The 16,237-nt window shown below is 46.6% G+C and overlaps 2 protein-coding genes across 3 annotated transcripts in view; one reads left to right on the top strand and one right to left on the bottom strand.

Annotated features, from left to right (window-relative positions):
• C4H1orf131 (chromosome 4 C1orf131 homolog) overlaps positions 1-1,137 on the bottom strand; it is a 90,969-nt gene extending 89,832 nt beyond the window's left edge. Inside the window, exon 1 of the mRNA XM_044288756.1 lies at positions 1,005-1,137. Coding sequence (XP_044144691.1) covers positions 1,005-1,059 — 55 coding nt within the window. The 5' untranslated portion in view covers positions 1,060-1,137. The remainder of the gene's footprint in view (positions 1-1,004) is intronic.
• Positions 1,138-1,259: 122 nt separating this feature from the next.
• GNPAT (glyceronephosphate O-acyltransferase) overlaps positions 1,260-16,237 on the top strand; it is a 57,622-nt gene continuing 42,644 nt past the window's right edge. For both annotated transcript variants that reach the window (XM_044288754.1, XM_044288753.1), the window contains exons 1-2: positions 1,260-1,399; positions 14,573-14,764. In XM_044288754.1, the coding sequence (XP_044144689.1) occupies positions 1,370-1,399; positions 14,573-14,764 (222 nt within the window). In that variant the 5' untranslated portion in view covers positions 1,260-1,369. The remainder of the gene's footprint in view (positions 1,400-14,572; positions 14,765-16,237) is intronic.

Raw genomic sequence — 16,237 nt, 5'->3', positions numbered from 1 at the left:
GGATTTTTGGCCGGAGCAAAAAGCGCAGCATGCTGCAGTATTTTCTCCGGCCAAAAAAACGTTCCGGAACTGAAGAAATCCTGATGCATCCTGAACGGATTTCACTCCATTCAGAATGCATTAGGATAAAACTGATCAGGATTCTTCCGGCATAGAGCCCCGACGACGGAACTCTATGCCGGAAGAAAAGAACGCAGATGTGAAAGAGCCCTAAGTCTTACAAACAGGCAGTAACATTGTAGCGATAATATATGTAAAGTGACGACCAAGCCGCAAAAGATACAATTGACTACTTAAAAGACTATCTGAATATCAAGTCCACTAGTGAAGTGTTATCTATTGGGATATCGATTGGATTAATTAACCTTTGGAAAGACATTATTGTACCATATAAAAGACCCTAAAGCTCTGGTTAAAATACAGAGAATATAATTCATTTACTACTGTATCTAAATATTTTATCAATTAATTTTAGAGGGTTTAATATTAGCATGTTCATTTAATACCTTTACTATTGTATATCACAACTAATAAATATTGTTCTACTAATCATCCATGTGGAACCAAATAAGTGGTGTGCCCTTCTACTTTTTCTCTTGCTCTCAAAAATTGATGTCATTTTTTTTGAAAAATTTTACAACTGAAAGTGAAAAATTTCAATTTTTAGCAAAAATTTCGAATAACAAAAAAAATAAAAATGTCGGAAGCAATGAAATACAACCAAATGAAAGCTCTATTAGTGAGAAGAAAAGGAGGTAAAATTAATTTGGGTGGTAAGTTGTATGACCGAGCAATAAACGGTGAAAGTAATGTAGTGCGAAAGTGTAAAAAGTGGTCTGGTCATTAAGGGGGTTTAAGCTAGGGGAGCTGAGCTGGTTAAGGGGATTTCATGTAGGTGGATATGTGATATCCTGTTACAGGTTCTCTGTGCTGGGTGAATGTCTGGACCTGGTAAAACATATGAAATCCATCTCCAGCCACGGGAAGGTGCACGACATACTCACCAAAGTCATACAAGGAGCTCAGCACGGAGTCCAGCTGGTCCCGCACTTCAGTCATTGTGAGAGGCTTGTTCCAGTCCTGATTACAACTGCCCTCAGTGCAACACCACACACGTGGTTACTTCCTGGCTACGGCTGAGCGGAAACGCTCCCTCGAGAAAGATTGTCCTCCAGCAGCTGCCGTAGAATCCGGCCGCAGAGCTGGCTGGATGTTTGTACTATATGAGGCTTCCGTAGCTGTCAAAATGACCGTGACAGTTGTCGTGCTCTCCACCCCTTCCTGTGCTTCTGTATAACACGTTCCTACCGTGTGAGGGGAGCCGGTGATGACAGTAAGATCGAGCGCCCACTGAAGTTGGAGGGCACCGATGGCCGGCGCTATGGGCACGCTGTACTTAGTAAGTGCCTGTTACACAGGGCGGAGGCAGGGGGCGCTGCCAGCTTGGTGGATGTCTGGTGCCTGTGAGCAGTTCTATCTGATCTACTGTATGTAGTGCTGGAGGTGGTGCATTCATCCTTCTCTTCACTCACTCTAGAATTTTAATATGCAATGAGACAAACACAGGATTCTCCACTTAAAGGGTTTCTGTCATGAGAAATAATACTATGTAGCTGACTGACATTAGTGATGGGCTAATGTCAGCACTACATAACTGTGTGATTTATAATTCCCTGTCTGCTGCCGTTCTCTTAAAATAAAAGGTGCTATTAGGGCGTTGCTTCAGCACCTAGAGGCTCGGTCTACGCACCCTTTGGCATGCCAATGTCCCGTTGATTGACTGTCGAGTTCTCCTCATCGTCACGTACATCCCGCGCCTACGCCGTCCAGGTTAGTATTCAGCTCAGTGAGTGAAGGACGCTCTCCTGGTGCTGGCTTCCTTCCTTCGGGCGCAGGCGCAGTGGATAGATCTTCAATATCGAAATCTCAGAAAACCCTATTTAAAAGGCATCTGTCAGCAGATTTGTGAAACTGGCCGACCTGTTGATTTATGTTGGTCCCATGTTCATATGTGTCCAGATTGTTGAGAAAAACATAGGTGGTCCTTTGGTCTAGAGTAGGGATCAGCAACCTCCGTCACCCAAGCTGTTCAGAAACTAAAACTCTCAGAGTGCTACATTCACTTCTATGGGAGTTAGAATAGCAGCTGAGCATGTTTGCATGCTGGGAGTTGTAGTTTTACAGCTTCTGGAGTGCCAAAGGTTGCTGATCTCTGGTCTGTTAGTTGCAGGAATAATCTGTTCGAACAGCTTTCCGCTCGGGTGCAATGTATGAGGTGAACGCATTGCACCTGCACTGAATCCGGACCCATTCATTTCTATGGGGCTGTGCACATGAGCAGTGGCGCACCTACAGCGGTGGTCCAGCGGGTCTGGACCCCCCCTAGAACAACCGACAATACTTTTTTTATCCTTCAGGGCCGCACCGCCGATCACCACAGGCGGCGTGGCCCTGGATGTAATTCCGGAAGCGGTGGGGGGTGCCGGGGGGGCAGTAGGAGATGAGCGCTTCCATTGTGGAAGCGCTCATCTCCATATCGATCTGTATCGCCGTCCTCAGGACAGCGATACAGATGGCTGTGCTGTGGCAGGGGAGAGGTGTGTCCCTCCCCTGTTCTTCTGATAGGCCGCAGGCACTAATGCCTGCAGCCTATCAGAGGCCGGCTCACACAGCAGGGACACAGGCCGGAAGAGGCCTGCATCACATCGCTGCTGATGGAGGTAAGTATCAGTTTTTTTTTTCTTTTTGTTTGTTTTTTTGGAGGGGGGGGGCTGGCATCTGACAATTCTTACAGCCCCATTTTTTTTGGGGTGGCACTTCTTACTGGCACATTATGGGGGGGGGGGGCACCATGGGGGAGAGGAGCATTATGGGGGCTCTAAAGGGGCTTTTTTTTTTTTTTTTTTTACACACTATGGGGGGCACTATAGGGGAGAACGGCACTATGAGGCATCTAGTGGCACTATAGGGGCATTATTTGGGGGGCATTATGGGGGAGAGGAGCACTATGGGGGCTCTAAAGGGGCTTTTTTTTTTTACACTCTATGGGGGGCACTATGGGGCATCTGGTGGCTCTATAGGGACATTATTTGGGGGGGCACCATGGGGGAGAGGAGCACTATGGTGGCTCTAAAGGGGCTTTTTTTTTTTTACACATTATGGGGGGCACTATAGGGGAGAACGGCACTAGGGGGCATCTGGTGGCACTATAGGGGCATTATTTGGGGGCACTATGGGGAAGTGGGGGTTCTAAAGGGGCCTTTTTTTCTTATTGGCACATGAGGGCATTATGGCATCTGGTGGCACTAGGGGGGCATTTTTTACTGCCACATTATGGGAGGCACTATAGGGGAGAGCAGCACTATGGAGGAGTGGAGCACTATTGGGGCATATGGTGGCATTTTTTACTGGCACATTATGGGGGGGGGGCCATGGGGGAGAGAAGCACTATGGGGGCATCTGGGGTGTCTAAATGGGCTTTTTTTATTGACACATTATGGGGGCACTATAGGGGAGAATAGCACTATGTGGCATCTGGTGGCACTATAGGGGCATTATTTGGGGGCACTATGGGGAAGTGGGGGGCTCTAAAGGGGCCTTTATTCTTATTGGCATATTATGGGGGACACTATGGAATTTGGTGGCACTAAGGGGGTATTTTTTTACTGGCACATTATGGGAGGCACTATAGGGGAGAGCGCCACTATGGGGCATTATTTGGGGGCACTATTGGGGCATATGGTGGCACTTAGAAGGGGCATTTTTTACTGGCATATTATGGGGGACACTATGGGGAAGGGGGAGAGGAGCACTATATAGGGGTATTTTATACTGGCATACATTATGGGGACATTAGCTCAACAGCGGGCACTAAGCGGGGGTTATTCATGTACTGTCATATTGTAGGGACAATTATTTGTACTAGGAGGTATTATGCAGACTTTGCTACTACTGGGGGGCTATGAGGAACATGATTACTAGTATGGGCATTATAGGGGCATTATTACTACTAAGTGTGCTCTGGCAGAGAATTATTTCTATTTTGGGGAGCCCTGTTACTTTGGGGGGCACCCTGCCACAGTATCAGCTTAGCACAATAATTTTTGGGGGACATTATCTTTACACTATTAGTGTCTGGGCGCAATTATTTTTTAAAACACTGTGTGCCAATAATTGTTGAAGGGGGCATCTGTGTGGTAGTAGTATTTCCAGGGGGACTATTTCTGCAGTATAGTATTGGGGGTGGCAGGAAAGTGTGTTCAGAAGATGATGGATATGTGGGAAACTAATGTCTGTTTGCCAATCTCTGCAGAGACAGGAGATGGCTGAAAAATCATCATGGCGGTCTGGTCTGAATGGAGAAGATAAAGAAAGAGAATATCTACAATAAAGGTGACATCACAGGGGTGTGGAATTCCTATCGCCCGACGCCCGGGACATGCAGTTCCAGGCGCCGGGCAGGTAGTTTGTGCAGGCAGCTTAGCCCTGCGGGCAAGTAGCAGGGCTAGGGTTGCGCCGTGTTTTCCTCTAATACACAGCCCCGTGCAGCAAGTCCAGGCTGCTTACCGCAGTGTTCATAGACAATGCAGACAGAGACGATCACCTCACGCTGGCAGCAGGGACCCTTAGGGAGGGACGGGGAGGAGCGTAATATGATCTTAGAGTGGAAGCTGGCTTCTGCCAGCCCCACCCCTCACCGCCCACCAACCAATCACCGACCAGAGCTGAGGGGGCAAGAGGCAAGCACAGCACACTAGCAGCTCGGTCTACACAAGAGTCACACAAGTGCAGGGAGTCTAAGAATAGAAATGAATCGAATGAGTCACAAGTTAAAAGAATCTAAAGATCCGACTTAGTTAGTGACTCATTCGATTCATTGAGTTAAAAGAGCAGTGAGTCAGACTCTAGAACAGTTTACACTGAGGCTGCTTTTGTTGCAGCAGTGATAAGATTAAGGGACAGGAGCAGAGAGATAAGAGAAGGGACAGATGACACAGAGTTTAGATTACAGGTTGAATTAAATTAACCCTTTAGAATCGAATTGGCTTCTCAGGAGATATATAAGTTAAAAGCATGTCATTCAGTAGCTATATAACTAAGGGTGGGTTCACATCACCTTTATGGATTCCGTTATGGCTTTCTTTTATAAAAGGGTTATAACAGAAAATAACGTAAACCATAAAATGGAATGCAAAACGGAAACCTTTAAGAGGCATTCCGTTTTGCTTTCCGTCATCGTAAAAGTCTATGGAAATCATAACAGATCCGTCTGGGTCCTGTCGTGTCGACAGGACTTAGTTTTCCGTCTTGCATAACGGGACCCAGACGGATCCATTTTGATTTGCATAGACTTCTATGAGGACGGAAAGCAAATGGAATGCCTTTTAAAGCCTTCAGTTTTGCTTTACACCATAATACAAGTCTATTGTCCTCATGTCCGGCGTCAGCCTCAGCTTCCCTTTACTATAATAAATAACTCTTCCTGACTCACTCAATACTAATCAGAGTTCAGAGAGCTGAAGAGCCGACTGCACTGAATCAGCAGCAGCAAGTGAATCGAATGTTTATAGCATCTGCGCATGCACACCGTCACCTAGAGTCTTCGGTTCACTTGCGAGTCAGCTCAGCAGTCTGACTCACCAAGTGAACCGAAGATCCGATTCATGAATCGGTTTATTTGAATGAGCTGATTCAAATGAACCGATTCACCTAAAAGATCCGAACTTCCCATCACTAGTTATCAGCGCTCCTGTGCAGGCCGGAAGTTGGGCGCCACGGGTCGGAAGTCAGCTCCTAGCGGAGGCACACGTTAGTCAGCGGCTGTAGTAGGAGCTCCTCACATGGTGGCAGCCCGTGCCATGATAGATAGCCCAGCAGGTAGTGTGTGTGGTGACTGCTCTGGGTCAGCTATGCTCTGCTGTCAGGCTGCCGCTCTGCTTCTTCTCCCTGGCATTGAAGTGTCAATAGGAGTGCTGCCAGGTTCCAACTTCCAGCCACTCACCCTCCATGAATAGGGGGGGGGACTTCCCCATACTGGCATGTACATCAAGGGGATTCACTGCCCCAGTATGGCATGTACATCAAGCGGATTCACTGCCCCAGCATGGCATGTACATTAAGGGGATTCACTGCCCCAGTATGGCATGTACATTAACCACTTCAGCCCCGCTAGGTGAAACCCCCTTCATGACCAGGCCACTTTTTACACTTCGGCACTACACTCCTTTCACCGTTTATCGCTCGGTCATGCAACTTACCACCCAAATGAATTTTACCTCCTTTTCTTCTCACTAATGGAGCTTTCATTTGGTGGTATTTTATTGCTGCTGACATTTTTACTTTTTTTGTTATTAATCAAAATATAACGATTTTTTTGCAAAAAAATGACATTTTTCTCTTTCAGCTGTGAAATTTAGCAAAAAAAACGACATCCATATATAAATTTTTCGCTAAATTTATAGTTCTACATGTCTTTGATAAAAAAAAAATGTTTGGGCAAAAAAAAAATGGTTTGGGTAAAAGTTATAGCATTTACAAACTATGGTACAAAAATGTGAATTTCCGCTTTTTGAAACGGCTCTGATTTTCTGAGCACCTGTCATGTTTCCTGAGGTTCTACAATGCCCAGACAGTAGAAAACCCCCACAAATGACCCCATTTCGGAAAGTAGACACCCTAAGGTATTCGCTGATGGGCATAGTGAGTTCATAGAACTTTTTATTTTTTGTCACAAGTTAGCGGAAAATGATGATGATTTTTTATTTTTATTTTTTTCTTACAAAGTCTCATTTTCCACTAACTTGCGACAAAAAATAAAAAATTCTAGGAACTCGCCATGCCCCTCACAGAATACCTTGGGGTGTCTTCTTTCCAAAATGGGGTCACTTGTGGTGTAGTTATACTGCCCTGGCAATTTAGGGGCCCAAATGTGTGAGAAGAACTTTGCAATCAAAATGTGTAAAAAATGACCGGTGAAATCCGAAAGGTGCACTTTGGAATATGCGCCCCTTTGCCCACCTTGGCAGCAAAAAAGTGTCACACATGTGGTATCGCCGTACTCAGGAGAAGTTGGGGAATGTGTTTTGGGGTGTCATTTTACATATACCCATGCTGGGTGAGAGAAATATCTTGGCAAAAGACAACTTTTCCCATTTTTTTTTATACAAAGTTGGCATTTGACCAAGATATTTTTCTCACCCAGCATGGGTATATGTAAAATGACACCCCAAAACACATTCCCCAACTTCTCCTGAGTACGGCGATACCAGATGTGTCACACTTTTTTGCTGCCAAGGTGGGCAAAGGGGCACATATTCCAAAGTGCACCTTTCGGATTTTGCAGGGCATTTTTTACACATTTTGATTGCAAGGTACTTCTCATACATTTGGGCCCCTAAATTGCCAGGGCAGTATAACTACGCCACAAGTGACCCCATTTTGGAAAGAAGACACCCCAAGGTATTCCGTGAGGGGCACGGCGAGTTCCTAGAATTTTTTATTTTTTGTCACAAGTTAGCGGAAAATGATGATTTTTTTTTTTTTCTCTTTTTTCCTTACAAAGTCTCATATTCCAGTAACTTGCGACAAAAAATAAAAAATTCTAGGAACTCGCCATGCCCCTCACGGAATACCTTGGGGTGTCTTCTTTCCAAAATGGGGTCACTTGTGGCGTAGTTATACTGCCCTGGCAATTTAGGGGCCCAAATGTATGAGAAGTACCTTGCAATCAAAATGTGTAAAAAATGCCCTGCAAAATCCGAAAGGTGCACTTTGGAATATGTGCCCCTTTGCCCACCTTGGCAGCAAAAAAGTGTGACACATCTGGTATCGCCGTACTCAGGAGAAGTTGGGGAATGTGTTTTGGGGTGTCATTTTACATATACCCATGCTGGGTGAGAAAAATATCTTGGTCAAATGCCAACTTTGTATAAAAAAAAATGGGAAAAGTTGTCTTTTGCCAAGATATTTCTCTCACCCAGCATGGGTATATGTAAAATGACACCCCAAAACACATTCCCCAACTTCTCCTGAGTACTGCGATACCAGATGTGTGACACTTTTTTGATGCCAAGGTGGGCAAAGGGGCGCATATTCCAAAGTGCACCTTTCGTATTTCACCGGTCATTTTTTACAGATTTTGATTGCAAAGTACTTCTCACACATATGGGCCCCTAAATTGCCAGGGCAGTATAACTACGCCACAAGTGACCCCATTTTGGAAAGAAGACACCCCAAGGTATTCCGTGAGGGGCATGGCGAGTTCCTAGAATTTTTTATTTTTTGTCGCAAGTTAGTGGAATATGAGACTTTGTAAGGAAAAAAGAGAAAAAAAAAAAATCATCATTTTCCGCTAACTTGTGACAAAAAATAAAAAATTCTAGGAACTCGCCGTGCCCCTCACGGAATACCTTGGGGTGTCTTCTTTCCAAAATGGGGTCACTTGTGGCGTAGTTATACTGCCCTGGCAATTTAGGGGCCCAAATGTGTGAGAAGTACCTTGCAATCAAAATGTGTAAAAAATGCCCTGCAAAATCCGAAAGGTGCACTTTGGAATATGTGCCCCTTTGCCCACCTTGGCAGCAAAAAAGTGTGACACATCTGGTATCGCCGTACTCAGGAGAAGTTGGGGAATGTGTTTTGGGGTGTCATTTTACATATACCCATGCTGGGTGAGAAAAATATCTTGGCAAACGACAACTTTTCCCATTTTTTTATACAAAGTTGGCATTTGACCAAGATATTTTTCTCACCCAGCATGGGTATATGTAAAATGACACCCCAAAACACATTCCCCAACTTCTTCTGAGTACGGCGATACCAGATGTGTCACACTTTTTTGCAGCCTAGATGCGCAAAGGGGCCCAAATTCCTTTTAGGAGGGCATTTTTAGACATTTGGATCCCAGACTTCTTCTCACGCTTTAGGGCCCCTAAAAAGCCAGGGCAGTATAAATACCCCACATGTGACCCCACTTTGGAAAGAAGACACCCCAAGGTATCCAATGAGGGGCCTGGCAAGTTCATAGAATTTTTTTTTTTTCGCATAAGTTAGCGGAAATTGATTTTTTTTTGTTTTTTCTCACAAAGTCTCACTTTCCGCTAACTTAGGACAAAAATTTCAATCTTTCATGGACTCAATATGCCCCTCAGCAAATACCTTGGGGTGTCTTCTTTCCAAAATGGGGTCAGTTGTGGGGTGTTTGTACTGCCCTGGCATTTGAGGGTCTCCGCAATCATTACATGTATGGCCAGCATTAGGAGTTTCTGCTATTCTCCTTATATTGAGCATACAGGTAATGAGATTTTTTTTTCCGTTCAGCTTCTGGGCTGAAAGAAAAAAATGAACGGCACAGATTTCTTCATTCGCATCGATCAATGTGGATGAAAAAATCTCTGCCAAAAAAAAAAAATGGAGGGGAAAGGCGTCTGCCAGGACATAGGAGCTCCGCCCTACATCCATACCCACTTAGCTCGTATGCCCTGGCAAACCAGATTTCTCCATTCGCATCAATAGATGTGGATGAATAAATCATTGCCGGGATTTTTTTTATATATATATATATATATATATATATATATATATATATATATATACAAAATGCTTGCCAAAGCATAGGAACGCCGCCTCCTCCTCAGCTCGTATGCTTCGGCAAACGTATCTGTCACTGCAGAGGAGAAAATCCCGTCTTGCAGCGCCGCATACACCGACTTGCGTGTAATCTGACAGCAGCGCAATGCTTCTGTCAGAATGCACATCGGTGCTGCAGCTAGTTCATCGGTTGGTCCACCTGGAAGGTAAAAAGACAAAAAAAAAAAAAAAAAAAAAACCAGGCCACAACGCAATAATTTTATTAACTTTGGAACAGAACATGTAACTTTAACTTTTGGAACTAAACATTAACCTGTTTGCTTACCTGTTTTTTTTTTTTTTTTTTTTTTTTTTTTTTACCTTTATAGAACAAACCTCTCCTCCCCCATGGGTCAATGTGCAAAGCGCCCAAAGATGTGGCGAAGTGCGTTATGCACTTTGTCCCATGTGAAAGGAGACGTTTGCAGCAGCTGTGTGAGTGAATGGGCCCTAATAGCCCTGTGTGCCTATCCTGGTGAGATGTGATCCCTATGCTAGGTGTACCTGTGTGTGGTACTTTCGGAAACAATCCCCTAAGCATAGGGCAGGGTGGTCAGGACAGTCAGGACAGAAATACCGGGTGTCACGCCTTATTCCACTCCTGCTACAGACACGACATCTTTTTCGGGGTGACGGTTGGGTTGAGGTACCAGCAACGACATTGGGGAAATGTCGCTCGTGTAGACGGCTAACTACACTGGTGGATGGGGCCACGGAACCTTCTGGATACAGGAGGTTCTCAATGATCTCTTCCTGAAATTTGAGGAAGGATCCAGTTCTCCCAGCCTTACTGTAGAGAACAAAACTATTATACAGCGCCAATTGAATCAAATATACAGACACCTTCTTATACCAGCGTCTGGTTCTGCGGGAAACTAAATACGGAGACAACATCTGGTCATTGAAGTCGACCCCTCCCATGTGGAGGTTATAGTCGTGGACTGAGAGGGGCTTTTCAATGACACGGGTTGCTCGCTCAATTTGTATTGTCGTGTCTGCGTGAATGGAGGAGAGCATGTAAACGTCACGCTTGTCTCTCCATTTCACCGCGAGCAGTTCTTCGTTACACAGTGCGGCCCTCTGCCCCCTTGCAAGACGGGTGCTAACGAGCCGTTGGGGGAAGCCCGCGCGACTAGTTCGCGCGGTACCACAGGCGCCAATCCGTTCTAGAAACAAATGCCTAAAGAGGGCCACACTTGTGTAAAAATTGTCCACATAAAGATGGTACCCCTTGCCGAATAAGGGTGACACCAAGTCCCAAACTATCTTCCCACTGCTCCCCAGGTAGTCAGGGCAACCGACCGGCTCCAGGGTCTGATCTTTTCCCTCATAGACACGAAATTTGTGGGTATAGCCTGTGGCCCTTTCACAGAGCTTATACAATTTGACCCCATACCGGGCGCGCTTGCTTGGGATGTATTGTTTGAAGCCAAGGCGCCCGGTAAAATGTATTAGGGACTCGTCTACGCAGATGTTTTGCTCAGGGGTATACAAATCTGCAAATTTCTGGTTGAAATGGTCTATGAGGGGCCGAATTTTGTGGAGCCGGTCAAAAGCAGGGTGGCCTCTGGGACGGGAGGCGGTGTTGTCACTAAAGTGCAAGAAACGCAGGATGGTCTCAAATCGTGTCCTGGACATTGCACCAGAGAACATGGGCATGTGATGAATTGGGTTCGTGGACCAATATGACCGCAATTCATGTTTTTTTGTCAGGCCCATGTTGAGGAGGAGGCCCAGAAAAGTTTTAAATTCGGAAACTTGGACTGGTTTCCACCGGAAAGGCTGGGCATAAAAGCTTCCCGGGTTAGCGGTTATAAATTGTGTGGCATACCGGTTTGTCTCTGCCACGACTATGTCTAAGAGCTCCGCAGTCAAGAACAGCTCAAAAAATCCCAGGGCCGAACCGATCTGAGCTGTCTCAACCCGAACTCCAGACAGGGCGGTGAAAGGGGGAACTACAGGTGCGGCTGAAGTTGGGGGCTGCCAATCAGGGTTTGCCAGCACCTCTGGGATTCTAGGGGCTCTACGGGCACGTCTTTGCGGTGGCTGCGACGGGGTCACTACTGCTCGTGCCACCGTACCAGCTTCAACTGCCCTTCTGGTGCTCGCTACTTCACCAGGTTGTACGGCAGTGCTGGTACTAGGTCCAGGATGGGCTGGTCTGCTGGTGTATGCCTCACCACGTAATCCGGCAGCACCAGCCCCACTCTGATGCTCTTGAAGCGGATCCTGCGCAACCTGCGGTCTAGCAACACGGGGCCGGGTACGCCTGGTTCTATCAGGGACCTCAGCCTCCTCGTCCGAACTTTGGGTCAGAGAGCCGCTGCTTTCTACAGGTTCGTATTCTGACCCGCTGGATTCATCAGATGAGGGTTCCCACTCCTCATCCGACTGGGTCAGAAGCCTGTAGGCCTCTTCAGAGGAATACCCCCTGTTTGACATGTGGGCAACTAAATTTAGGGGTATTCCCTGAGACTACCCAGGTAAAAAAAGCAAGCCTGTCTTACAAAGGGGAGGCTAGCGAAGTACCGGAGGCCGCTGCGGTTGATAAAAAATATCAAAAGTGATTTTTTTATCGCCGCAGTGCGTGTAAAGTGGATGTGCAGCGATCAAAAAAAAAATTTTTTTTGTCACTGCGGTGGGGCGGGTGTGGGCGAACGCACGTGTGGGCGACCGATCAGGCCTGATCGGGCAAACACTGCGTTTTGGGTGGAGGGCGAACCTAAAGTGACACTAATACAGTTATAGATCTGACCGTGATCAGTTTTGATCACTTCCAGATACTATAAAAGTACAAATGCTGATTAGCGATACGCTAATCAGCGAATAACGGACTGCGGTGCGGTGGGCTGGGCGCTAACTGATCCCTAACTACCTAACCAAGGGACCTAAACTATACCTAAAACCTAACGGTCAATACCAGTGAAAAAAAAAAGTGACAGTTTGCACTGATCACTTTTTTTCCTTTCACTAGTGATTGACAGGGGCTAGAAGGGGTGATCAAAGGGTTAATAGGGGTTCAGGGGGGTGATCTGGGGCTAAGTATGTACTGTTGGTGTACTCACTGTGAAGCCTGCTCCTCTGCTGGATCCAACCGACGAAAAGAACCAGCAGAGGAGCAGGCAGCCATATAACAGATCATATTTACAAATATGATCTGCTATATGGCTCTGTGATTGGCTTTTTTGAAAATCAGCAACCTGCCAGCCAATGATCGCTGGCTGGCAGGTCCTGACGAAATACTCCTCTATGAAATGCCGGCCCGCGATGCGCATGTGCGGGCCGGCTGCGGCGAAATCTCGCGTCTCGCGAGATGACGCGCCGATGCGTCCAGGAGGAGAAAAGCAACCACCTTCCGGACGCATCGGCGCGTTAGGCGGTCCGGAGGTGGTTAAAGGGATTCACTGGCCCAGTATGGCATGTATATTAAAGGGATTCACTGGCCCAGTATGGCATGTATATTAAAGGGATTCACTGGCCCAGTATGGCATGTATATTAAAGGGATTCACTGGCCCAGTATGGCATGTATATTAAAGGGATTCACTGGCCCAGTATGGCATGTATATTAAACGGATTCACTGGCCCAGTATGGCATGTATATTAAAGGGATTCACTGCCCCAGTATGGCATGTATATTAAAGGGATTCACTGGCCCAGTATGGCATGTACATTAAAGGGATTCACTTAAATATGGTTTTGATTTAAAATTACTTTTTGTATCAGGACAAGTGGATTGTCATAAGGGGCAAGAAGATCGAGCCCCAGCTTTAGTCCTTCGACAAGTAGTTTTTCTTTTAATTTCCACACCCCTGCATCACTAGATGTAAGAGGTATGGGGCGCTATGTAGGAGAGGAGATGCTTCGGCTCCCCCCCCCCCCCCTGCCATTTGCAGAAGGAGGATTCAGAGCTGGGTGAGGACGACCAAGGGGGGCAGCAGGCCACGGGCGGATGGTAGGAGGGAACCACGGGCCTTGAGCAGGATCTGGGGAGGGAGGAGAGCAGAGGAGCTTCCTGACTGTACCCTGCTGTTTATTGTATAATGTGAAGCAGGCAGTGCAGCCAGGACAGGTCCTCCCCTCTCCGCATGATGTGTAGAGACAGGCCGCAACTATAGAATGTCAGCTGTACAGTGTTTGTTGGGAGTGGCCTATTATATGTAGGAGGGGCTTCGCGCACTGCATTGTTCTGTTCCTACGGGGCTTTTAGATTTGCAAAGTAAAAGAATCAGTGCAACACACTACACAGGGGCTCTATACCATCGTGCTGTCCGGAGGCATGGAATAGTAATACTTGTCAGACTCTGGGAAGAGGAGTCTGGCTTATACATCCTTCATATACATTGGCTTATACATCCTTCTAATATGGAAGTGCGGTTAAACGGGTATTAGACCAAGAGAATTTTCCCATGCATTGATTTATTACTGTATTCTAGAAGGTTCTTGACAATTGGATCTGTGTGGTGTACCTGCATTTCCATAAGGCTATATTCACATGACTATATTTTCAGTCTGCGTCCAAACCGCATTTTTTGATGATCCCACATTAATTTCCGTGGGGGGTGCAAAAGAAAAAAAAAATGCTCACAGCACAGGGATGTCATCTGTATGTGCTTCCATATGGCTGTCCCTCAAATCATAGAACATGTCCTATTCTTATCTGTTATGTGGACAAGAATAGGCATTTCTTTAATAGGACCCGAAAGTGCATAAGCAGTGGTGTGAATGTAGCCTAAAGACAATGGGAGCATTTGCCCACATAGTACATATTCAGTAAAGGCCCAACTATTTTTGCATGCAGCCAGAAGAAACAGTAGAGAAGACCTCTTTGATCGGTGTTTACTTCATATCACTCGTTTGTGAAATCTTGATATAGACTAGTAATGGAAAGAATTGCCACATTGTAGCTGCCATTTACTCCTAACCATTGCACCATTGCCTTCACAGCAGAGAAAGTTCAGAAGCAAGAAAAGGGAGGTGTTTGAAGATATACTAGAAGAACGGCGTCAGTCCAGTGACCTGCGATATGCCATGAAATGTTTTTCACCAGTCATCTATAAGAGCTTTATCCCTTGCAAGCCAAGTGCCCTGAAAGCCATGGTGTTGGAGTCTGACCAGTTACAATATGTTATGAGACAGGTGAGAGGAACAGCTGTGGAGGTGACTTACTCCACTGATCATTTTACAGGAAAAGGTATCCTGATACCTTCTACTACCAAGGTTCTGTTTAATTGTATGAAGAATTGATTGTATTCCCATACTCCTCTTTTCTGGTCATAAGCAAATTACATCTCCCCAGATCATCAACATGGGGTTATGAGTGAAATGAGAAGCTAGGAAAAGTAGAAGAGGTGCTCATAGCAATTAGCAGCCTCATCAGAAAGACCTGTGCTTTTACTTGAAAATAATCACAACCTCCTAAAGTACCCATCAGAGGGTTGTCTATTGCAACATATGCCCTATCGTTTGGTTAGCCCTTGCAGACAACTGGTTAGGGAGTCACTCCTTTATGTCATCTGATTCTGCAGTGTGCGCTCACGTTCAACATAGATAGAGCTTCTTAAATATGTTATAATAAAATTACATTTATATTATCTCCCAAATTTTAATTTGTTCCCTTTGGCCTCATGAGCAAAACTATGTTTCTCATCCCTCTCATTGGGGGACACAGGCATTGACCATGGGTATAGCTGTTGCCACCAGGAGGCGGACACTAAGCACACAGTGTAAGCTCCACCCTCTTGAGCTTTATCCCTTCCTGCAGGGACCAAGCTAATCAGTTTTTAGCTTAGTGTCTGTAGGAGGCAGACCTTCCATCTTTTTTTTTTTTCTTCTAGCGGGAAGCTTCAGGCAGTCCGGGTAAAAACTGCCTGCACTCCCACCCAGGAGAGGTGAGTAGGAGACTGCCCACAGTGCCCCTCCTCCAGTACCCTCTCCTCCCCCCATGTGATGGTCGCCCTGTACTATGGGAGCCCGGTAAATGTTTAAATGGTACCTGGTGCAGGGCTCAGTGGGCTGCTCCTGCTGTCCATCGTACTCATTGCCGCTTCCACAGGGCCACCGGGGCCATTGGGGCCCCGGATGCATTTGGGGCCTACTACTGGGGAGTCCGTTTCCATAGCGGCATCCTCCTGAACGCGCCGGGGAGAGGAGAGGGGCCGGAGTTTCCTCCTGAACGCCACTTCCTGGTCGGCGCGTCTGCTGGGGCCATTATTAATTGAGGCCCTGACTTCTATGCAGCCTACTCCTGTAGGGCTCCCCCCGCGGCTTATTTTTCCCTGGCCGGCGTCTGGGTTCAGCCGGGGATGATGGCGTGTATTCCAGAGAGCGTGGGGGGTGGGGCCTAAGAGCGAGGGGGCGCGGCCTGATGGGCGCTGAGGGCCTGCGTCATTTCTGGGGACGGGGCTTTTGTTTGCCCCAGCCCTGTGCAAGTGACAGAGCAGAGGGATAGTAGGCTCCGCCTACTTCCGGAATTTAAAGCATCTGGCGAGACGCTGATGGTGTTGGCTGCTTGGAGGGACATAGGCTGGGTAAGTGTTGTTTGTCCCTTCTGGCAGGGCCTAACCTTCCCATTTGCCTCATTGGGGTGACAGGGGTGTCATTATGTCTGAA

Source organism: Bufo gargarizans, chromosome 4 (assembly GCF_014858855.1).
Source record: "Bufo gargarizans isolate SCDJY-AF-19 chromosome 4, ASM1485885v1, whole genome shotgun sequence".
NCBI lineage: Eukaryota > Metazoa > Chordata > Amphibia > Anura > Bufonidae > Bufo > Bufo gargarizans.
Note: the sequence above shows the minus strand (reverse complement) of the source record. Positions and strands in the feature narration are given on the sequence as shown.